At 34.7% G+C, this 23,978-nt stretch overlaps 1 protein-coding gene across 1 annotated transcript in view; it reads left to right on the top strand.

Annotated features, from left to right (window-relative positions):
• Faf1 (Fas associated factor 1) overlaps positions 1–23,978 on the top strand; it is a 347,836-nt gene that overhangs the window by 116,721 nt on the left and 207,137 nt on the right. Inside the window, exon 7 of the mRNA XM_052715293.1 lies at positions 7,654–7,759. Coding sequence (XP_052571253.1) covers positions 7,654–7,759 — 106 coding nt within the window. The remainder of the gene's footprint in view (positions 1–7,653; positions 7,760–23,978) is intronic.

Raw genomic sequence — 23,978 nt, 5'->3', positions numbered from 1 at the left:
ACAACCAATGAGAAGGCAGAACAGAAAGACTATAAAGACATACACACACAGGAAGTAGGCCCCTTTTCGGAGAGCTCTCTTGGCTGGAGAGGATCCCTGAATCAGGAAGGGTGAGGCTCTTAGCTCTGACCTCTTGGTTTTCTTCTCCGAATTGGCTCTGTGTTTCTTATTTGATAAGACCGTTGGTTACATCTACACTCACCTTTGTACAGGCTTTGAAAAGTTTGCCTGTTTAAGGCTGGTAAGATAGCTTAGTAGGTAAAGCACTTGGTACTAAGCCTGAGGACCTGAGTTTAATCCCTGGACCCACCTGGTGGAAGGAAAGAGCCAATTTCTTCAGATTGTCCTCTGACCTTAATGTGTGTGCCATGGTGCACACATCCTTCCCATGAATTAATTATATTTTCAAATTATTTCTTTTATTTTTGGGGATTATAATATAATTGTTCCTCTGACCTTTCCTTCTACCAAACCCCCCATATACTCCCTTTTGCACTCTTTCAAATTCATGGCCTCCTTTTTATTATTGTTATATACATGTGGGTGTATGTATATATATATTCCTTAATAAAACCTGCTGAGTGTGTGTGTGTATAAATATTCCTAAATAGAACCTGCTCAGTCTGTATAATGCTACTTGTATTTATCCATGTTTTCAGGGCTGACCATTTGGTACTGATAACCAATTAGTGTGTTCTCTTCTCTCAACATTCCTTAGTTGCCTGTGGTTCTTTGTGTAGGATTGAGGCCTCTTGGGCTTTCTTGCATGGTGACTTCTGGTACCATACATAAAATGTTTTCTTTTTTAAAAATAAAAATAAAGTTTACTGTTGTTATTTGTTTTTGGCTTTTTTTGGGGGGTGCCTGCCACCCAGTTCCCAAATAAATTTACACACAGAGTCTTATTATTACTTATGAATGCCTGGCTTTAGCTTTGCTTAGTTTCTAGGCATTCTCCAACTCCAAAGCTGGCTTTTTTTTTTTCTTTTTTTTTTTTTTTTTTGAGACAGGGTTTCTCTGTGTAGCTTTGCGCCTTTCCTGGAACTCACTTTGTAGACCAGGCTGGCCTTGAACTCACAGAGATCGCCTGGCTCTGCCTCCCAAGTGCTGGGATTAAAGGCGTGCGCCACCACTGCCCGGCCAAAGCCAGCTTTAATTTTTTTTTTTTTAAAGATTTATTTATTTATTATGTATACAGCATGTATGACTGCAGGCCAGAAGAGGGCACCAGATCTCATTACAGATGGTTGTGAGCCACCATGTGGTTGCTGGGAATTGAACTCAGGACCTCTGGAAGAGCAGTCAGTGCTCTTAACCTCTGAGCCACCTCTCCAGCCCCCAGCTTTAATTTTTAATTGAACTGGGACTACAAAGAGACCAGTTGTGTTAAGTGTCTGTAGAGAAGGGCTGAAACAAACATTTAGGAAGACATGAAATTTTGTATGTCATACACCAATAGGCCAATTTGCTCTTTTTCTTGAGACATTTTTTCTTAGATGATTTGTCCTTTTCCTTCAGATGTCTCGTTTGTCTAGTGTTCTTCAGATTCCTTAGCCTTCATTCTCCTGAAAGACAAAACCAAAAACCCTTCCCCAAGCCTAACTTGGGGGAGGTTCCCTTTTGGCAAGTTATATTTGATTAAATGAAAAGCATTTGTTAGTGGTATAAATTAGTTTAAATTGGATGGTCATGCTGGTTGATGAACTATCACCTCTTCTAATTAAGAGGTCTTTCTTGTTCAAATTGAACCTTTATCAGTTTTGATGGTATCCACAGCGTTTCTTTTCTTGTAGAAACAAAAGCAAAACCTTGACCCCAAAGTAACACATATCCTGGTTTCCATTCTGAGTTCAGCACATCTTTAAAGTATATAGGCTGATTTTATTCTGTAGTTTTTTCTATTGTCCAATGTCTCTCTGCAGCTGTTGTTCATTTCTCATTAGCACTGAGAAAATTCAAAGTTAATACAGCATTATGTAATCTTTCTGGGGTTTTTTGTTACCTCTTTCTGTTTACTTAGCATATCCTTTATAGTTCAATTTGATCTTTCTATGACTGCTTGGCCTGTAGAATTGTGTGTTATACCTGTAATATGCTTTATATTGTAATAAGCAAAAAACTGTTTCATTTTACCAGAGAGATATGCTGGAGCACTGTCAGTTTTAATTTGTGCAGGTATACCCATGATGGCCATAACTTATAGCAAATGTGTGATTACCAAATCAGTCTTTTCAGAACTCAGAGCAGTTGCCCATTGAAATCCTGAATAAGTATCAATGATGTGGTGTACATATTTCAATTTTCCAAACTCTGCAAAGTGAAACACATCCATTTGCCAGATTTTATTCCTTGGAGTATTGGGTTACATCCTGCTGGTGGCAGAGTCTGATTATAAAAAGAACAAGTAGGGCATTTCCTTACAATTTCCTTGGCTTGTTGCCAGGTTATGGAAAAATCCTTTTTTAAACCTTTACTATTGACATGATTTTTTTTTTTATGTGAAATTCTGAGGCCTCCAGCACATTTCCTATCAATAGTTTATTAATCTCATCATTACCTTGTGCTATAGGGCCTGGCAGACCTGTATGGGATTGGATGTGAGTTATATATAAAGAATGCTTCCCATTCCTGATTATATCTTGTAACTGAATAAATAACAAAGTTAATTCTGACTCATCAGCGATAAATTCTGCAGTCTCAATATGTAAGACCACCCTTTCAGCATACCAAGAGTCAGTAACTATGTTGAGAGGTTCAGAAAAATTCATTAATACCAACAGAATAGCATACAATTCCAATTTTTGAACCAAATTATAAGGACTTTGAACCACTTTACTTAAATTTTCTGACTTGTAACCAACCCTTCTAAACAATGACAACTATCCCAAACCCGAAACCTATTGAAAGACCAAAAATCACTCGCCCCACCCCACCTCTTGGGAATGTGGGCGCTTTGTTCTTAAAATTGCTTCGTACTGTTTGTGGGTGAAGGCATCTTTAGGGTCCTGGAGAGAAAATTTTGAGATAATGACCAAGTCCTGGGAAGACCAGCAGTAACCTTTGCTGATAGATATCACCTGTCAGGATCAGGAGGCGCGTGGAGGCCAGAGGTCGATTTGGGGTGTTTTCCTTTGTTGCTTTCCACCTTACCTTTTTGAGATAGTCTCTCATCACAAACTAAAGCTCACTATTAAGTATAGGTTGGCTGATCAGGCTACCCCTGGAATATCCCTGTTTGTATTCCCACCCTACTTCCAGTGCTGAAATTACAGCCATATAGGTCACCTTTCACCTGGGTGCTTGGGGACATGAATCAGGTCTTCATCATGCAGAAAGTACTTTACTTAATGAGTGATCTCCCCAACCCCATTAAAAAGATTTTTTCCCTGAACAAACTCATAAATCATGAAGAATAATTGCTATAAAGGCACTGTAGATCTTTTTGTTGGTGTTACGTTGTCACTGTGAGATTTTAAAGTTTCAGCATCTCTTAAGTGTTCTATTTTCAGTGTTATAATATGCCACCTCATAACTTATGCAATAAAAATTTACTCTTGGCTCTTTAAAGTTTAATATTCATAGTCCTGTAAAGGAAAAATTTATTTATTTATTTCAGAAGAGGGAACTGCGTATTGACAGAGTAGTCAAGTGTCTAAGATAGGGCTTTAGATATTTAGGCACTCACCAGATACTGCTGAAAAATGATTGACTTGCTATGGTCAAACAGCTAACCCTGGTAGAACAGAAGTTTAGAGCCTGCTCCCCAATACCCTAGCAGTTTTAGGCTTGTGTCTCTGTATGTGTATATGTTCCATTTCCACAGCTATCCAGAAATTATAGAACTGATTAAATGGTTTTCTCCTCAGCAGTATGCAGTTGGTGCTGGTCCTGTCAGACTTGTCTGCAAGATTATTGCTCAAGTCTGCTAGCAAAACCAAGAAACAGATCTAAGAAACTGCATAAAGGCAACCACAAAAAGTACACATATTTATGGATTCATTTCTATATATAAAATAGTGAAGATTTTGAAATTCTGAGTTCCTTAGCCTAGTTTTTGTAGTCTTCCATAATATACCCTTCTTCCTTCTCCTTTCCCTCCTCCCTACCACCTCCTTTTTTAAAATGATTTTTTGAATTGGGTTTTCTGTGTAGCACTGGCTGTCTTGGATCCCAGTCTGTAGACCGGGTTGGGCTTGAACTCAGATCTACCTGCCTCTGCCTCCTGAGTGCTGGGATTCAATGTGTGCACCACCATTGCCCAGCCTCCCCCCCCCCCCCTTTTTTTTTAAATAAGGAAGAAAGTTTTGTTTGACTCATAGTTTTAGTTCATGTATATTTGACCCTGTTACTCTTGGGCCTCTGGCAGAGCAGTATGGGGTTGGGGGTGGGTGGGTAAGGACAAAGGGGGGAGGGAGGGAGAGGAAGAGAAGCCAGGATCCCTATGTTCCTTTTAAGGGCATGCCTTCTAAATGACCATAACTTGCTTTCTGGAAATAGGCCCCACCTCCCAAAAGTTTCCACTACCCCAGAATGCTACTTGTGGACACCAAGCCTTGAACACAGGTGTCTTTTTGTTACATCTCAGATCCAGACTTTAATACCTTGTCTCAGGATTAGGTTAAGTGAAATCCCAAATTTGAGATGCTTTTCCTGAAGCCTGCTCTGTGTGTGGACAGTGACTTGCTTGGAAAGGGTCACTGTGGTTGTTTTCTGGGCTTTTGTCCCAGACTGCAACATTCTTGGGAGGCTGTGCCTGATCCAGGTGTAAGGAAGGGTTTCAGGAATTGAAATGTCTCTCCCTTGCTTCTGCCCCTGGGCTCAAGGAAGGATCTTCTGCAGTGAGCTTGTGACACTTATCTCTACTCCTTCGTTACAGTCGTACTGAGGAAGGAAGGATCTTCCGCAGTGAGCTTGTGACACTTATCTCTACTCCTTCGTTACAGTCGTATGAGCCTCCTATGTTGCCAGCATGTGGCTATCTTTTTTTTTTTTGGGCTTTGTGAACTCTGTGTCTGGGCTTTGGCATGACTGAAGCCGCTCTTCTACTTGAAACAGTTACTTTACTTGTCGTTGTTTTATGCTGGTCTTTATTGATTTTTTCTCTTTACCATTAATCTTCTTTAAACTGACTCTTCCTTGGCTTTGTTTCAGATGTTGGAATGCTCTAGGGTTCCATCTTGATTTTTCTGTTTTTCTCTTAGTAGCTTCTTTCCTCACATGGTTTTATTTGGCACAAAGTCACATCTCCTATATGCCTGCATTGCTTTGACTCTGCTCTTATGTCTCTTAAGTGCCCATTTTGGGTGTTTTTTGTCTTTCAGTTTTTTGTTTTGTTTTCTTAGAGAGAATGGAGCCACACATGGCCTAGGCTGGCCTCAGACTTGCCTTGTAACTGAGGATGCCTTTGAGCTCTAATCTTCCTGTCTCCACCATCTGAGTCCTGAGTTCACCTTTTACCTGGCTTTGGTTTTTACATCCAGCTATATTGTATATAACATTGAAATTTCTTTTTGTGTGTCTTACATATGGTCAAGCTTAATTCATCTAAAACTTCGCTCTCAATTTTCCTACCAATTTATTTTTGATGAATAAAATTTCATCCTTTTGTTTGCTCAGACTGGAAATCTTGAGGTTGTATTTTTCTCTTGTTCTCTATCAGTAAATTATCAGTCTTCTGCCTCTAACCTGTATTCTGTATTTAATATTCTTACTATTTCTCCTTCTTTTCCTCACTTCTTTTGTGAATTAATCCATGCCTCTATTTCCCCCATCTCCAGTCTTTCTCTCCTTAGCTAGCGCACACACAGAAATCTTACAGAGATGGAAATAGCAGCCAGCTCTTAGCGTATTCCTTTTTCAAACCCCTAGTAGCTTTCCTGTGCAGTTACTATGAGAACCTGCGAAAGTAGACCTTTGCTGATTGCCTTTTATTTTGCCTACCTCGGTTTATAGGTCTTTTCCCTGCAGATGCCTTTCTCAGCTGTTCTGTTCACTGAATTTTCCTGACCCTCTGTTATCTTGTATCTTATGATCTGTTTTACTTTTTTCATGGTACATAGCACTCTCCAAGTTTGCTTATTTATTTACTTGTTCTTTGTCCCATTTGCCTGAAATGTAAGTTTCACGGAAACAAGGACCATGTTTTTTTTTTTTTTTTTAATTTTTTATTCCCCATTATTTCTCTAGAAACTAGAATGTTTTGACTATAGATTGGTATACAACAAACAGTGTCAAAGTTGTGTCCCCCCCAAAAAAAATGTGTATTCTGAGTGTTCAGTTCTAAGATCCTATTTGAATTTCAACTTGTGTGTGTCTTCTCTTGGTATGGATTACTTTTTCTCCTCATGGACTCCTTTACCCCTTGACCAAGGGCAGAGTTAAGCATGTTTGTTTCAGTTTTCATTGAACTTTTATTTCAGTTCTACTGGCAGTGATGTGTATGTAGCGCTATTAGACTGAGTTGTTCAAAGAACTATATATTTTTATTTAGATTGAATTCCTTTGCAAGGCATTGACCTAATGCTGCTTCAAAAAATAAATATTTAGATAAATACTTGAACTAGAATGATAGTTGTATGACTTTGTTGTGTGAAAGACAAAGATGAATATGACTCTGACCTTGTGGAAACTCACAACTTGTTTATTACTAAGTGAATATCTGCAGTGTACCACTGCTTAGGTGCTAAAGATATAATAACAAATGTTCTTGCCTCAACAAACTTGTGTTTTAGTTGGATATACTTTTTAAAATTTATTAGCAATATTTTATTATATCTATGCTTCTTTTGTATTTTTTTGTCTGTTAATAACCTGTGAACTCTTTGGCAGACAATAGGGTGAACAGATTAAAAGCCTAATTCTAATCTTTATTCTGTGTGTGTTTTTCATATTGTTCCAGATTGTCAAAAGAGGAGCCAAGTAGGCCAGAGCTATGTATCACACTCAGAATATTTTCCGAGGCTATAGCCATGGCAAAATTACCCCCCCCCCCCCGACAGGCAGTGAACATATTTGAATATAATAGCAATAGATTTTTATTAAATTATTGATGAACTTTGCTATAGGACTTTAAAAGTGTTGCTTTGAACTCTTCAATTCCTGAATTCTATATAGCTGAACCCTAAGTGAAAGCATTATTTTGAAAGAATTTTGGTATACCAATTATAATTCGGTAGATTTCAGTGTCTTCTGAATTTTTGCCTAAAACATATTTTCTATTTTTATACAGCATTTGTAAGTATAAACAAATTTTATAGTTCTGTTCTAGACAGCTGTTTCATTAGAATTGAATCAGTCTTTCAGTACATTTGAGTAAATATTTTAATAGATATTTAATATCATTTGGCAATTAGACAATTGATTCTCTTGGAGGAATAAGAAAATAGATAACAGTGTTTGTAGAAAGTATGTAGTATTTGAAGTATCTGCAATAGAAGTTTTAAAACACCTTGGTAGAGAAGGAGTTAACAGGTTAGCTCCCCTTGGTTGTTCTCAGCATGCTGTCTTGCCTTTAGGAGCTGAGAAGATGATAACATTGGGCCCGGACATGCCTATGTGGAAGTTAGGGTACTCCTGGGGTTTTTGCAGCTAGCTGTGAGGCAAGCTAGAACTTGTTCATCTCTGAGTTCCTTGTTTTTCTTTCAACCCTTTCAGTGCCCTGCAGGAATCATTAAATCAAAACTTCATGCTGATCATCACCCACCGAGAAGTCCAGCGGGAGTACAACCTGAACTTCTCAGGAAGCAGTACCGTTCAAGAGGTGAGTTATGTCTCACAGCTAAGGAATAAAGGTAGCTCATTATAGCTAATGTTGACCCTGTTAGAGAGGGCTTATCTGTTCTGGTAGAAACTCTCTTTATGTTTCATTATTAGGTTTTTAATTTTAATTAACTGGAGTTTCAATGATTATTGTAGATGTTACACTAAATGACTTGACCTAGAAATAACAAATGTTGTAAGTGGGAACTCTTGGTAATTCTTGAAACACTCTGCTTAAAACTCTGCCTAAGAACAATTCATTATTATAAAAATATTTCATGGTTTTATAGCAATTATTCAAAATATTAATTTGGACATTGTTGACAGCATTTATTGTAGAGTGTGTTTCTATTTTATTGGACAGGTCACTCTCAAATGTGTCATGCATTTGTATCATATACTTGTGGTTTAAACAGGAATTTGAAGAGGCTTCTCAAGCAGCTCAATCCTAGCTTTGGGCAGTGTTCATAAGATGTGCAGACTGTCATTTAGCTCAGACTACCTGGAAAGAGTCTGTTAGTACTGTCTATATTTTCTTCACTCTGGTGAAAGAGGGCCAGCCACCGTTTCAAAAAAAAGAGAGAGAGAGGAAAAAAGGTACCTATGAGAGAAAGGCGCCTTCTGGATATGTCTTTGGTCCCACCCATCTAAAGGCCAATGATTTCTCTTCTTAGGGGAGTGAGAAATGTTGGAGGCTTTGACAGGACTTAAAATAGTGACTATTTCATATTAACCTTCATAATTTATAAAACTTACTTCACTTGTTTTTTTAACTACTGATTTTTTTAAATTAAATTTTTAAAATTTATTTTACATACCAACCACAGTTTCCCCTCCCTTCTCTCCTCTCATCCCCTCCTCTTCCTATCTCCTTTCTACCCCCAACTCTTACTACTGAATTTTGAAAGACTAGATCATGCTAAATCTTGGATTGCCACATAGACATTTAAGACCATATTGTTTAAAATAATTAATAATTTATCTTGAAAGAATAAGTCATTTTTTAGAATTATACAAAAATGTTTTGATAATGACTAGACTGCTAAGTTTCCTTTTTGACAAGTTTGATCAATGAATTTTATCTTTTGAATTTGTCACAAAGAACTCCTTTTCCTGTTTATTTTCTCCATTAATTACTTGAACAGCTATGATATAACTAACCATTAATATTCAGCCTTTTCTCTGACTTCTAAATCTATCCATTTATTTTATTTATTTGAATTTTCTGCAATTTCATGCTTGTGTTGCCATTTCATTTTTAGCCTTTATAATGGGCATGCTAAGCACTAAATTTAAAATTTTAATTTCATTTTATATCTAAAACTGAAATATAGTTCTATGTCAGAGTTATTATAGGATCTTTGATGATAAAATTTAAATTACATATGTGAACATTTTATTAAACAAGGAAATATGGCTTCTCAACAACTCCAGTTAAGTAATAAAGCAAGATAAGAGGTAAATTTCACTATTGACTTATGTTTTTATTAAGAGGAACATAATGCATGATGGATAAATATAGGAATCCCTTTGATACTGGATGAAATTTTTAATGGCTAAAATGTGTGCAGTTTCTTCCATTCCCAAAACTCCTTTGCATTGCTAAACTAACTTGAGTGTATTTCCACTTTCTCCCACAAGAGGGCAGAAAGTTCTATTAAGTGGATAGCCTAAAAATGCCACTCAGTGTTTTCAAATTAGCTTCTCTTATATTAACAAAAAGGAGCATAATGGCCAAGTTATTGTTTGATTTACAGATAATTGGCATATTGCAGCGAGGAGACTTAATTTCACCCTTTTAAATTAAACAGGGAGATTTAAAAAGACATAAAATATTCATTAATGTTCGGTGATTATAAAGTAGTGGCATATATTTATTTTGCCTTTATTACTGTTTCGATGGGAAAATACTGCAAATATTTCCGAAATCGAGTTGGCCATACTGACAAGTTGAAATGTTTAAGCAGTGTTAATGCAATCTGCTCACACCTGATATCCTATGCAGAATGATTCAAAATGACTACATCAATTATTAAAAGAAAATTTAAGATTCTGTAAATGTGCCATTGCGTGCCACAGTTGGCTGAAACTGTTCTCTGGTATATTATTTAGATTATCTTTTGATAGTGTCAAGGACTTGAAAACATTGGAATCCTTTTCTTACCATGTTTTAAATATCTCTTAAAAAAAATGTTCCAGAAGCATTTTTAATGACAAATATTCTTATGTATTCCTGGGTAATAGTTTTTCTTCCTTTTCTTTTTTTAATTTTAAAAATGAATATAAAATAATATTTTGAAACACTGATTATTAAGAAAAAATGTTGGTTCTAATGAAAATTGCTTTTTTGTGAGTAGATAATTCTACACGGGCTGCTTTATTTTGTGTAACTTTGAGCAAGGCTGTGGAGCAACTGGCTGAGCATAGCTCCCTGGCTTTTTCCTGGTCCTATGGGATCCTGTGCTGAGGCTGGCGTCAGGAAGGAACGTGCTCCTGTGGATGCCTTGCAACCCCCAGTGCCTTATTTCTTGCTAAGCTACTATAAATCAGTTTAATTGCACTAAGGGAGAAGTACAGTCTTGAAAAAATATTGTAGTTCTGGGTTAATAGTAGTATTTTTGTTTTTAATGTGAAAGCTTATTGATGTTATATATCCTAAATTTTAAATTAATCTCTGTTACCAGTTTCAGGAATCTTCTTTGAATAGTAAGCCAAAAAATAAATCATGATCACTATAATTAATAGAGTTTAACAGAATAGATTAAAAGCATCTGATCGTTTTTCCAATAGAGTAAATTATTTATATTTTCCAGCTAAAAATATTCTTAATGTTTTAAAAGTCTTTGAATTTTTAAAAGAAAGCCTTTACAGTATTTTTACTCAGAAAACTATTAAATGATTAAGACTGAAATGGGTACTCATTGTAACTATTAATTGAACAGTACATTTTTGAAAATATTGATTTAAGAGACTAGTGTTAAGATGCAGTTAGAATTTCAAATAAATTAAATAACACGTGGTTATGCAAGTTGGTGGTGAAAACTGACAGTTGTACAAGTGTTTGCTCATCCTGTCTCTCAGCCGGTGCTTCACAATATGAAGCACCTTTTTCCTTTGGATGCCAGGTGAGGGGTTTGGTTTTAATTTCGTTTTTGTTTTAAGATCTTTTCAAATCTTTCCTTTTACATATTCTACATGAGGACATAGCAGTAACATCTAAAGATGGTTAAAAAGGAAATAATTGTAAGTAGTTATAAGAAGTAAAATCCTTATTTTTTCATGATAACATAGTAATACCTCATAAAATTATCAATATTCTAATAACATTTGACAGCCCCAACTTTCTATCAATTTGCACCCTAAATTGGATACTTATCACACTTCAAAGTACTGAAATTTCTTCAAAATTTAAACAGGCCTATCTTATTTTAATCACTTTTCTACTCTTGAGAATTCCCAGTTTTAAACAATTAATTGTAAAGATTCTAGTAATTTAAAATCTGTGGTTTCAAATGCACTTGGGGTGGGCTAACACAAAGGGAGAGAAAGACTGATTTGCGTCTGCAGATCCGAAGCCCAGGTGTGGAAAAGGATATAAAGTCCCTGAAATCAAGCCAACTTTTTCTTGGAAACTGATTCTTTGTTGTCTGCCTTATTTTTGCAAAAGCTTCTGTTAGGTAAATATCTACTTTTTTGTAGGTGTCACACAAACTTAAGAAACATACACCTGACCTGAAATAACAAAGATAAGAAATCTAAGTCTTTTTAGTGCAGAATCATGGAGTATGACTTATCTATTACAGTGAGAAGTGTGATGAATAGCTATTGGAATTATTTAAATCCTCTTCGTAGTTTCACTTTACCCCAGAATTCTCACTATTCTTATTAATGTTGATTTAGTTCTTAATGGGAATGAAAGGGGAAAATTGACAGCCTACAAAGCCATATCTTACAGGGAGCAAGTAGCACATTTCACTACTAGCACCATGTTATACAAACTAATGATTAAGTGGGAAGCCAATTGTGGTAGAATTGTTATTAAGAAGTAATCTAAGTAAATCATACCAATTCTTAAAAATAATTGTGAAATCAGGATGTTAATTTTGATTCTGAGAATGTAAACCGTATGCTATTTGTGTGTGTGTGTGTGTTTGGTCTGTTCTACTTGGTGCTTCCTCATCTTGACTCCTGTGTGCTTTGGGTTGTTATTTAAGGCTGGTGGCTAGTGCTGTTTGGAAATTTGTAGTTCTTCACATTATTAGTGAGCACTTTTCTAGTAGTAAAAATAGATTATAACTTCTTAACTGTTGTGACCTTTCTTTGAATGTTTTGAGGTATTAGGTGCCTTTTTGGAGGGTTTGTTTGTTTTCCAATATGGGGTAGGGGGCTTGTGGCAAAGAATTGAAGAAACAGTGAGGTAGCTGAGAATGTTCATATGCAAGAGGGTAAATTAAGTTGTGTGCTTACTTAATTAAAAAGTTTAAGTGGTTTGTTTTTACTTCAAGATAAGTGGCATATATTAGCTCAATTAGAATGAGCAGTTTTAATTAGCATATATCATTTAAAAAAACTTAAAATAAAAAATGACATCTTATTAAGAATGAAAGATACAATTTTTAACAACCAGGCAATTAATTCAAGCCATTATTCAACTTTCAAGAAAAGGAGAATATGATGTACATGTATTTCTTGGTTTCAGGCTGTATTTTAAAACAGATTTCTTTAATCATACTACTTCAAATGAACAAATAAATGGTGACTATCTTATTGAGATTTTCTGTGTTTCTGTTGTGTCCCTTAGGAAATAAATTTAAGAAATGCTTATGGTGTAGCTATTTAGAAATGGTATTTTTCTTTATCTAGAAATATTTTAGAATAATTTGAAAATGATTTAAAAACAAAAGTGTTTTCATCTGTATCTCAAACGAAAATGTAATTTTGTTAAATCTTAAGGGCAATGCTTTAGCCCTTTGTTACTTAAAATATTTTTATCCTAACATCTTAGTCTAGCATATTCATAATTTATGCTTTGTGTGTTGATAGTTTTGAAATTCCTGAGTTGAGAGATTGCATTCAGTTATCAGAAACTAATAAACATAAGACATTTTTTATATGCAAGAAAAGGCAGAGAGTAAATAATTGCACTGGTGACCAATACTGTAATAATCCTGTTTTACAATATGCACTTGACAGGTTGTAATAGTGCTAATTGAAGAGACTAATTCACACTTGCTTCATTCTATTCAAAGGCAAAATCAGCAGCTTGTTTTGCTTTTGACCAGATGGTCCTCATGAACACCTACTGTGCACTTTAAGTGCTTTACTAGAATTACAAAGGCTGGGGGCTGCGTTCGACTCCAAATGATTTGAGAAGGGGGGGGGGACTTCTGTGCTCAATGGATTTGGTGCAAGTAAATTAATTCTAGTGGACCCATTACACACAGAGCCCCCTTTTCAAAGCTCTGAGCCTCCTCGCCTGCTCTGTAGCAATGAGAAAGAGAAAGAGAAAGGCAGATTACTGCAAACAGAAATAAAAAAAAGGGTATGAAAGGGAGAAAAGAGGCCTTGAAGCCTTTCATATCATTTGAGTTTTTCAAGTGCGTTATTTTTGGGGAGGGTGGATGTATGAAAAGCCAATTGGAGTTTTTTTTGTTTTAAAGTGCGCTATTTAAGCACCATGAATATAAGCGCAAGAGCAACAGTTGACTGAGTTTACTGTGGTGAAGCTTTGTGTCCGAGGATGAATCAAATTCATTATATTCAACTCTTTGTGTTTTAACATGAATGGAGGGTTAGTTTCACAAGACTGTGTCTGTTTAGGATAATTATAATTTAATATTTTCCTTTCATAAAGTTATCACTGTAGATGTCTAAAATTTTAATCAAAGCAGATTTTGTACATTGACTTTGAAGCACCCTGACAGTTTAAAATTCAAAGGAAAGCTTTTTTAGTTTTCAAAAGAAAAGAAAGGCTCATTCCAATGGCATTGAAGCAGAGATTATTATAACTAATTAGAAGTCACACATCTGTTAGCTTTTGGTTTGTGATTTATTTATGTATTTGTGAGTAAAACATATACTTTTAAAATACATTGTCATTTTAGTGAACCAGAATGATAAAATGTACTTAAAAAGGAACTATTAACTATTTTTACAAGTTTTACAGTTGCATAAAATATTTAATGAAATAAAGGTGTATTGAGTATGACACAATATCATACACTTAATAACCTTAAGCTGAATTGTATTTTCAGACAAAATACATTCACAATTTTGTTAGTATATTTCTGGCTATTAAATAATCATTATGAAATATTAACAAATGTAGTTTGTTCAAATTTATAGTTATTCCTTAACTTTAAAGGTGTTCATGGATAATACTGTAATTTGGAATGCTACCACTGTAAATGTTTTCTTATGACAAAGTATGTAGGTAATATACAAATGATCACATTTATCCTTTGTTTTTGCTTTTTATATGATAGCCTCATAAACACCTTTAACCTTAAACATGTCAGTTGTTTTCTCATGGTATATTTTTAGTGGCATAGATTAACTTTGTTAACTCCATATTACTGACATTCTTATTTAAATCCTTTCTAATTATAGCTATTAACAAAGACAACAGAAATCATACCAGGAATATAATTGTAAATGTCCTATAGTCTTTTTAAGTTTGTAATGCTTTCGTAATGCTGGAATGTGCATTTGAATAGACATAATATACTGGTAAGTATGCCTTTATGTCTGTGTTTTAATTATATACTTAGAAAATAAAATATAAAAAAACTAACCACAGAAAATTGTTATTTCTTTTCAGAACCACAAAAATTGTTATTTCTTAGACTTTCAATTGAAGAGGGTAGCATACTCTCTTTGGTACTTAAAATAAACTTTGTTACTGTGGTTATTACTTTGGGATTTTGTATAGAAATTATATTTGGAGGATGAAGAAAAATAAAAGGTAATTTCTCCAAATCTTCAACCAACAAACATATAGTGAAATTTGTAAGCAATAAGGTGTTAATAAATTCGTATCCTTGGGAAGAAAATATTTCAAGAAAAAAATGGATTAAGAAAAAAAAAGAACAAAATTAAAATAAATGTGAAGTTACTGAACTTTTGCCTTTTTTTTATTGTAGATAAAGAACTGGTGTTAGAATTAGAGCCTCACTTAGAAGTGGTTTGATCACGACTATATATGTAGTCATTTGCTTAGGTGGGGCCAGTTCTTGGCTGACCAGAGACAGTGGTCAGATGGATGGATGTCTAAATAAATGAATAATTGAATGAATGGGTGAATGAATGAATGAATAAATAAATAAATACATAAATAAATAAATAAATTTGGTATTCAGTTGTTACCCCTAGAGTGTCACATACATGATTACCTAGGGTTGGGAAAGCCTGCACATATAGAGGTTCATCATGGACCTCTATAGCACCATATTACTCATAATGTGAAATCTTTTAACATTTAAATATCCTCCAGCCATGTAGTAAGTAATAAAAACAAAGAACCAAATAAACAACCAAGAATTAAAGGGTGGATAAATGAACATAAAATGTTAATAAACACAAGTGGGCTAAGACTAGGCATATTAAGGTGAGTTCTACTTGTAGAAAAATCACTTCCATATTTATCAGTGTAAGCCAAAAATTATTTCAACACAACCTCCTAAAACACCAAGCTATGATATTTTTCTTTCATCTGTATGACTCAGTGCTAAGTAGTCAAAGAATTATTCTTTTCAAACTATCAGTCTGATGAATATACTTTGAGAAAAATTCTGTTACTTAGTTTGGCATTTTATTACCCTCAATATACCCCTCCTCCCTTTTTTAAAAAGAAAAAAAAAGACTAAAAGCTCACGGCAAACAATGTATAAATGACAAAATGTATTCCTTGCTTTGTGGTCATTGCGTGACCAGACAGTAGAGCTCTGGATTGCTCTGAGGTTTTACAGCTGCAAGGCAAAAGCATCTGTTCATTGCAAAGCCGTCATTGTTTAATTTTGACACTGACTTTTCCATGCATCTTGTACCAAGCACTGGATTAGATGCCACTAAGATGAAATTTGTTTTAAGTTGCTCCTAAAGTGCAGCTGTCCCTGTATGTGGCCTTGTAGCTTAACCAAAATAGACAGACGTAAGATCAATCAGAATCTTTGTACAAGGTCACTTGACCAGGCTAAGAGAAGCCCAGAGGAAGAATGGGAATGCTCTTATTTATTGTGAATAACTGTAAAACTACTTTCCAGGCCCATTTAGTGTGTATAGAAGTATCCTGACTCTATTTAAGGGCAATACAACCTTTATTAAATATTGAACTTTTAAAAGTGGATTATAATGGTTGAGTCTTTGAGTATCCTGTATACATTAGCTATTCTCCCACAGTAATTTGCAGGAGAAAGGGTTCAGTTTATTGGTCTCTGAAGTAGTAATTGACTGAAAATAAAATTCATTCTAAAATCACTCAGCTAAATTCTTGAAAAGAGGACATTTTTATAGAATGATAATTTTTCTTTAATGTTTCAAGTGAATGAAAAATGAAAGAGCTCTCCACTTCCCAAGTTTCCTGGGATTGTGTGAATTTCTACCCAGCTGGTCCAAATTGATTGATACAGGGCCAAATATTTGTCTGCCTACATTTCAAAGTCTATAATTTGCTAATGAATTGTGGTAATAATCTTTCATCATACATGAAAGATTTAGCCAAACAATTTGCTAAGTATGTATTTTGATCATAAGATTTTTGGACGTACACCAAGCTTTACATCTATTTTACAGCTAATGCATGGGGGTAGAGGGAGGGCAATTGGAAAAATAATTCTGAACATGGACATTGATGGGAAGGGATGAAGGAGACAAGAAAAGAAGGTACCTTGGAAAAGAATAATTCAGAGCAAGTCCTGTGAATGACAGAGAAAAACAGATTATATTTGCACGAACACTACAAAATTGAATTTTAAAAGATGCCAACATGCATTTAACCTTCAGTGTTCAAAAATGTTGTATCCAATGTATATTAAGATAAGATATTCTCATGCTGTTTTGGTTATAGCTTTTCCACTCCTTGATTATGAATAATTTCCCAGAAACTTGGTGTTAAAAAGGTCAAATGTCCACAGATATTGAGTCATGGAAGGCATAACACTTAAATCTAAGGAGTTGTAAGGGCAAATTATTGTTTTAAAACGTGATTTGACCAACTCTAGAAGAAGCTTCTGAAATGACTGCAGGCATTCAGAGAATTTATTGTCCTCTAGAACAAACATTGTGCAGAGGACAACTAGACTCAGCTTTCTGGGAGGATAATGTGGCATTAAGTAACTTCTGCTCGAAGTAAATTTGATAGATGAGCATAAAATGTACTGTAGAAGAAGTCCAGGATTGCTTTATGAAGTGAGAAGGCAAGAAGTTATTGAGCATAAGTCTCTTCCATGCATAAAATTTCCCTTTCATTGTTAGCAGTCAATGGGGCCATGACTTCTTCCTATTTCACTGATTCAATCAAAAGTGATTTCCTAGTGTCTATGGGGACAATATTAAATAATAATATATTTCCCTTGCCAGCCATTTGTTTGTTTCTCAAAACTTCAAACAATAGTAGGTAGTTTTAAAAAATAAAATGAGAAACAAGCAAATAAATAGAATACCTTGTTTTGTAGAAAGAAAGTATCTATCTTCAAAGAAAGGGAAGATGGACTTTTATTTTTATAGATTTAAACAAAAAGTACCAGGAATTTTTATATACCTGCTAGGCCTCTTGAATATGTGGTTATCATACCTTCACAGCATTAAAGTGTATTCATTTATATAATTATCTTTCTATTTTTGTTATAGGTCAGTAAATCTAAGGTGGCACTACTAGACAATCTTGAAATATTTAGAAAAGTTAGAGATATGTTTCTTACTCCAGTTTTAGTTTTGATGTGTTGAAACCTTTTTTGACAATTAACTCTTTATTAATTTAATGTCATAATTCTTATAGGCATATTGATACCAGATTGTTACTATAGTAAACGTTAATAAGTTTTTGATTGGGGATCCTTACTTATTTCTTCCTTGTATTATAGAAAAATTTCATAATAACCATGGAGGAAAAGTAGCATGAGAATCACACTTAAATGAATATAGTTAATTATGTGATAGTGTAAGGCCTCTGAATTTTTATGAAAACTCAATTTCCAAAGTAAGTTGCTGGAGTTATAGACGATATGAAATGCAAGCTTTGTTATTGATATTGACAATAGTGTTTTAGATATTATTATCTAAAGCACTTAAAGTTACATGCCTGCGCTTATGTGTTGAAAACGTACCTTGAAAAAGATATGTTTACTATGTCACATAATTATCATCATCATATAATTTAAATATCAGCTTATTTTATTTTGAATTAAGTCTTGTTTCCCTTTATCTGTCACATTGTAAAAAGAGAATTTTAATTAAGTACATTTTACTTTCTTGCTCATCCAATTATCTAATAGTACACATGTACATACACGTGGGTCACTTTAAAATGTAAAGTAGCAGGAATATAGTAAAATATCATAAAAATCCTGTTTCATGCTAATGTAAATTTTAAATGAGACTTTTATATGAAATGGAACAAAGTGTAAAGTGTATTTGCCAAATGAATGTAGTTCATAAGTTAGCATGCATACATGGCATAACACAAAGCAAATGTTGGATTCACAGTAGTTGTCTTTGTTTGTGATGCATATCCTTTATTGCCACATTATTATGTAATGTGGATTTCTAGGAACTGATTTTGGAGTTGTGATACTTGCTTTTTCTTTTTCCTTTTTAGTGACTTCACTTATTATTTGTTCTCTGAAGGGACAAATTGATTTGTTGAAATTCCCCAAAGTAATTTGAAACCATTATTGTGAGCCAGGTAGTTATTCAGTCTGAGTGGTTAATTCTGTGTTATTCAGGTTAGATGTACCTTTTCTGAGTGTTCTCTCTCACATATGCCTCATCCATTTGCAGTTACTTCGTTATTTACTTATTTCCCTTATTTGACTGTATGCATCTGAAACTAGGAAAAATGTAAGTTGTTTCTCTCTTAATGTCAGGGCCTCACAGTGAAATGGTCATAAAATAGGTAAGATTAAAGAATAACTAAATTCGGAAAGAAAGATCTGTTAAGCAATGAGATTATTTTTCCTGAAGCATTTGCAAAAGTAGTTATGCAAGTATTTATGAATACTTAAGCTTTTTGAATATTAATGTTGAAATAAGCATACTTTTAAAACATTTAAAGTTTAATTTTGATTAGTATGGTTTCATTGTGATGTTTTCATATGCAGATATCATTATACTGTGTACTCATTGGCTGCGCCCTTGGACACTCCGATTCTTCCTCCTCTCACTAGTCTCCCTCCTCTTCTCCAGTCGTTACCCGTCTATCTTCATGGTACATGTATTCTCTTAACCTCTTGTTTCTCCCACCTCCTGTGGACCACTTCCTCACCTTTCATAGTCCCTGTAGCTAGAGTTTTCCTGCCTGGCCCACAGTCAGGACAAATCTCTCTCACCTGCCAGTCCCACAGCCGCTCAGACCCGACCAAGTAAACACAGAGACTTATATTGGGTACAAACTGTATGGCCGTGGCAGGCTTCTTGCTAACTGTTCTTACAGCTTAAATTAATCCATTTCTATTAATCTATACCTTGCCACGTGGCTTGTGGCTTACCGGCATCTTCACATGCTGTTTGTCATGGCGGCAGCTGGCAGTGTCTCTCTGACTCAGCCTTCCACTTCCCAGCTTTATTCTCCTCCTTGTCCCGCCTACACTTCCTGTCTAGCCACTGGCCAATCAGTGATTTATTTATTGACCAATCAGCAACACACTTGACATACAGACCATCCCACAGCAAGTCCCCTTTCTACTTTCATGTTCTACACATGCACACTTTCATACACTCTCACAGATACACATATATGTATACTTAAATATATATTTAAATCTGTATTCCTTATATAAGAGAAACATGCAATATTTGTCTTTCTGAGTCTGGCTCATGTCAATTAACATAATCTCCAGTTCCTTCTATTTTTTCTTCAGATATCATTTCATTCTACTTTACAGCTGAAAAGATAAAAAATAATTAAATATTATTTTTTATTTATAAGTATTATTTATATGTACCACATTCTCTTTATTCATTCATGCTGTCCATATGTTGATGGACATCTAGGCTAGTATCATAGCTTTGAATAGTGCAACAGTAAATGTGGATATTCAAGTATTTCTTTGGTATGCTGACTTAGAATCCTTCAGTTATATGCCCAGGAATGTGTCTAGATCAATTTGGTTATTCTTGTTTTGCTTTTTCAAGGAGCCTCCATATGGACTTCTATAGTGAATGCATAAGTTTACATTCCCACAAGCACTATGATCTGTGGAAGTAGATTACTGTTCCTCATGGCACTAAAAGGTTATGTAATAGCCATCTATCCTTGAGTGGCCTGGCTTTCATTTTCCATGTTTGGAGGTTTTCTTATGTAAAATGGCAGCAACTTTTGCTACCAAAAATAGGTTTCTAAACTTTAACACATGTGTACAGCTTTTCTGCTTCATTGAACTTTGTATAAAGTCTCAGCATTTTTGTCTTTTGTTTTCTACTTTTCCCTCTCATCATCCTTGGCAATTTTTTTTTTTTTTAAATATGGACCCATTAATGCTCACACATTGTAAGCTTGGTCACCAGTGTGATCAAGTAAGAGGTGGCATTATAGAACTTTTAGCATGCCGAGAGAGGCTAATGTAAGGTGATTAAGATATTATGTTTACTGCACTTAGAAGGAATTGGCATAGTTCTTGCAAGGTGAGAGAGGATAGGGAGAGAAGCACTAATCCATGGGCTGTTGCTGTATGTAAATAGGTTACTATATCACCATGCTTGATTTAATCCTTGAGTTGTTATTTAAGGGATCCAGTGTTTAAATAGAATCTAAATCAGTGTTTTTTTTTTCTCCTCAAATAACAAATAATATTATTTTTATATTGAAATGAACTTTTGGCTTTTTATATTCATATACCAAATCCATCAAGACATTACAACTGATTTTACATATGTAAAAAGTCTGTAATATATAGGATTTTATGAAATTGATATTTGAACTTGTACTAAGTGTGTATGTGTACTATGTGTGAATCAAGACTGTGGTTTCAGAATCAGGACTGGTGTATAGATCACAAGAATTAGTTTAAAAAGCTCCCGAAACGTAACCTTACATTTATAGTCAATTATTTTCATCCAATATAATTTAATGATCTTTTCCATATATGATATTAAGGTATAGGATGTCTATATGCAGAAGAATTGACTTAAAACAACCCTTCATCCCTTATAGAAAAATTAGCTTAAATTTGATCAAATCAGGGGACTATACTATAAAATTCTCTTTTCTACGTTTTTGTGTATGTATGTACACAAGTAGAGACTGGAAGTCAACATTACATGTCTTTCTCAACCATCTCTACCTTATTTTTTTGAGAAAGGGTCTAGAAGTAAAATTGCTCCCTTAGCTGGACGGATGGGGACACACACACACACACACACACACACACACACACACACACGCACACACACACACACACACACACACACACACACACACACACACACAGAGTTTCTTTAATTTTTACTAATCTTAATAAAATTTGTTCTTTTGATAATTTTTATTCATTTCAGTGGCATCAAGCAGTCACATTGAGTTTAACCTTCACTCACAGCCATCTCAGAACTGTGTCTTCCTGAAGTGAAACTCCATCCCCATTAAAAACTTAAATCCTCATTAGTTTCTTCCCACAACCCATAGCAAACCAGCCTTCTCCTTTCTTTTTCTAAGAATTTGATACTATATATAGCTCATGTAACAAGGGCTTCTGGTTTTTTTTTTTTTTTTGTGTGTGTGTGTGGGGGGGTGTTTTTTTTTTTTTTTTGGCTTATTTCACTTAGCTTAGGGTCATTCATTTTGTGTTAGAATCTATTCCTTTTTGAGGCTGAAAACATCTTGTTGTTATGTAAATATAATGTTTATTTATCCATTGATGGAAAATCAGGTTGATTCTGCCTTTTGGCTGTTGCTGCAGACATGATGCACACACATATCTGAGACCCCATTTCCAAGTTTTGGGAGAATATATAAAAAGTAGAATTGCTAGATCGGGAAATTCTGTGTTTTAAGTTTTTAAAGAACCATTTCTTAATAACAATGGTTGTCTGTATTGTTTTGTATTATCACCAGCAATGAATAAATATTTCATTTTTTCCAATTTCAGTATGGGTTTTCTGTGTTTTAAAAAATAATAGCTATGTCTGGAGAGATGATTTAATGATTAGAAGCACCAGATGCTCCTGCAGAGGACTCAGATTTGATTCTCTTTCACATGAGTTTAACACTCACATGGCAGCTCACAACCACCTGTAACTTTAGTTCCAGGGGATCTGCTGCCCTTTCTGGCCTACACAGGTACCAGGCACATGTGGTGTACGTACATACATGAAGGCAAACTCTTATACACATAAAAAATCTTTGCAGTTAACCATCCTTCTGGACATTTTCATTTTTCTAATGGCTTGTAATTGAAAGAACATTGTTTGATATGTTTGTTACCTATTTTGGAGGAATATCCATTTAAGTACTTTTCCTGTTTAGGTGAGGGAATTCTTTCTGGAGTGAGGAAAATGATCTTGAATTAGTGATGCTTAATGAGAACTTTGTGAATGTACTGAAAATAGCTGAATTGTTTATTTAAAAGTAGAAAGGGAATATGGAATTATAGCAAGGGTTTACAAGAGAGCTACACTAACAAAATGTAAATTGTCCCAAAAAGGAAGATTATACAAACACTAAAATGGTGACATGCAGATAAAGGATAAGATCACCAGTTTCTGTTTGGTAAGAGTTTAAAGTAAAGACAGTCTGTTTTTCCTTTCTGTTGAAGTAAATCAGGAAAATTCTTTACTTTAAAATTATTGAGCATTACAAAGTTTTTTGAAACCACATTTCATAAGCATTTGGGCTAAATATATGAAAGGTTACATTTTTACTTGATCTTTATTTTAGGGCATCTGTTGCACTAGGGAAGTAGCATTTCAAGAATATTGGCGTCAACTTTTGGGTGTAACAGGTATTATCACGAGAGACTTTGCATCACCATAGAGTTTCTGTGACTGATCTTGCATTGTGCTTCCATCAATATTTTTGTCATATTGTAGTAGATACATATTTGATGATAGAGTGAACACTTTGTATGAAGAATAAAGATATTGATTAGTCTGCTTAAAAAAAATTTTTTTTATGGCTGCAATGGTGCATACCTGTAGTCCTAGTACCTGGGTGGGAAGTGAGGCAGGAGGATCGTTTGAGCTTGAGAGTTCAATCAAGGTCAAATCAGGCAATGCAGGAAGGCCTTATATTCCAAAAAGCAAGCAAACAACTGCTTTATTTCTCTGCTGTCTGAACTCTCTGCAGTGACTGAACATCCAAACCTAGTATATATTTTGAAATGGCTGGTTCTCCAAGATTATAACTTCTTTTTGCTGCATAGTTCTTTTAGGTCTATTTAGAAATCAAGGTTACTAAGCACGTTTCCAAAACATAGTATAGATGACATTTTGTCTATGTTCGCCTTGTTGAGCTGCTTCTGCTCTGGTTTTGCTAAGCTTTGGTATTTCTTGCTTATTTGACTAACCCACGATTCAATATCTATGTTGGGATTTAGTATGAACCTCCTCAAATTAGCTGAAAGATTTCCCTTCACATTAAAAGAGGTAACTGATTAATTTTCCCTAGTCAGAAATAGTATGAATACAAATAAAGTGTAATGTCTTGGGTCTTTGAAATATTATTGTGAAATTACTGTATTAAGACAACCTGTATTGCTATTCTAGCAAGAGTCCTATCACTTGTATCAACACCATTTATGTAAAATGTGTTTTATTTTTTAAGTTATTTGTGTGTGTATGATGTTTATGATGTTTACATGTGCATATATTCAGGTTTGGACGCACAAATGTGTAGAAGCAAGAAGAGGATAGACTCAATGCTCCACTCTGTTTGAGAGTCTCTTGTTTGTTCACTGCTGCATTTGCCAGGCTACCTGTCCCAAGAGCTTCTGGGAATTCTGTCTCTGCTGCTTGTCTTGCCCTGGGGTTTTTGGGATTATAGCCATGGTCTGAGTAGTCCAGACTCAAGTCCT

This window comes from Peromyscus californicus, unplaced genomic scaffold, assembly GCF_007827085.1.
Source record: "Peromyscus californicus insignis strain IS unplaced genomic scaffold, ASM782708v3 Scaffold_5__1_contigs__length_169319896, whole genome shotgun sequence".
Taxonomy (NCBI): Eukaryota; Metazoa; Chordata; class Mammalia; order Rodentia; family Cricetidae; genus Peromyscus; species Peromyscus californicus.
Note: the sequence above shows the minus strand (reverse complement) of the source record. Positions and strands in the feature narration are given on the sequence as shown.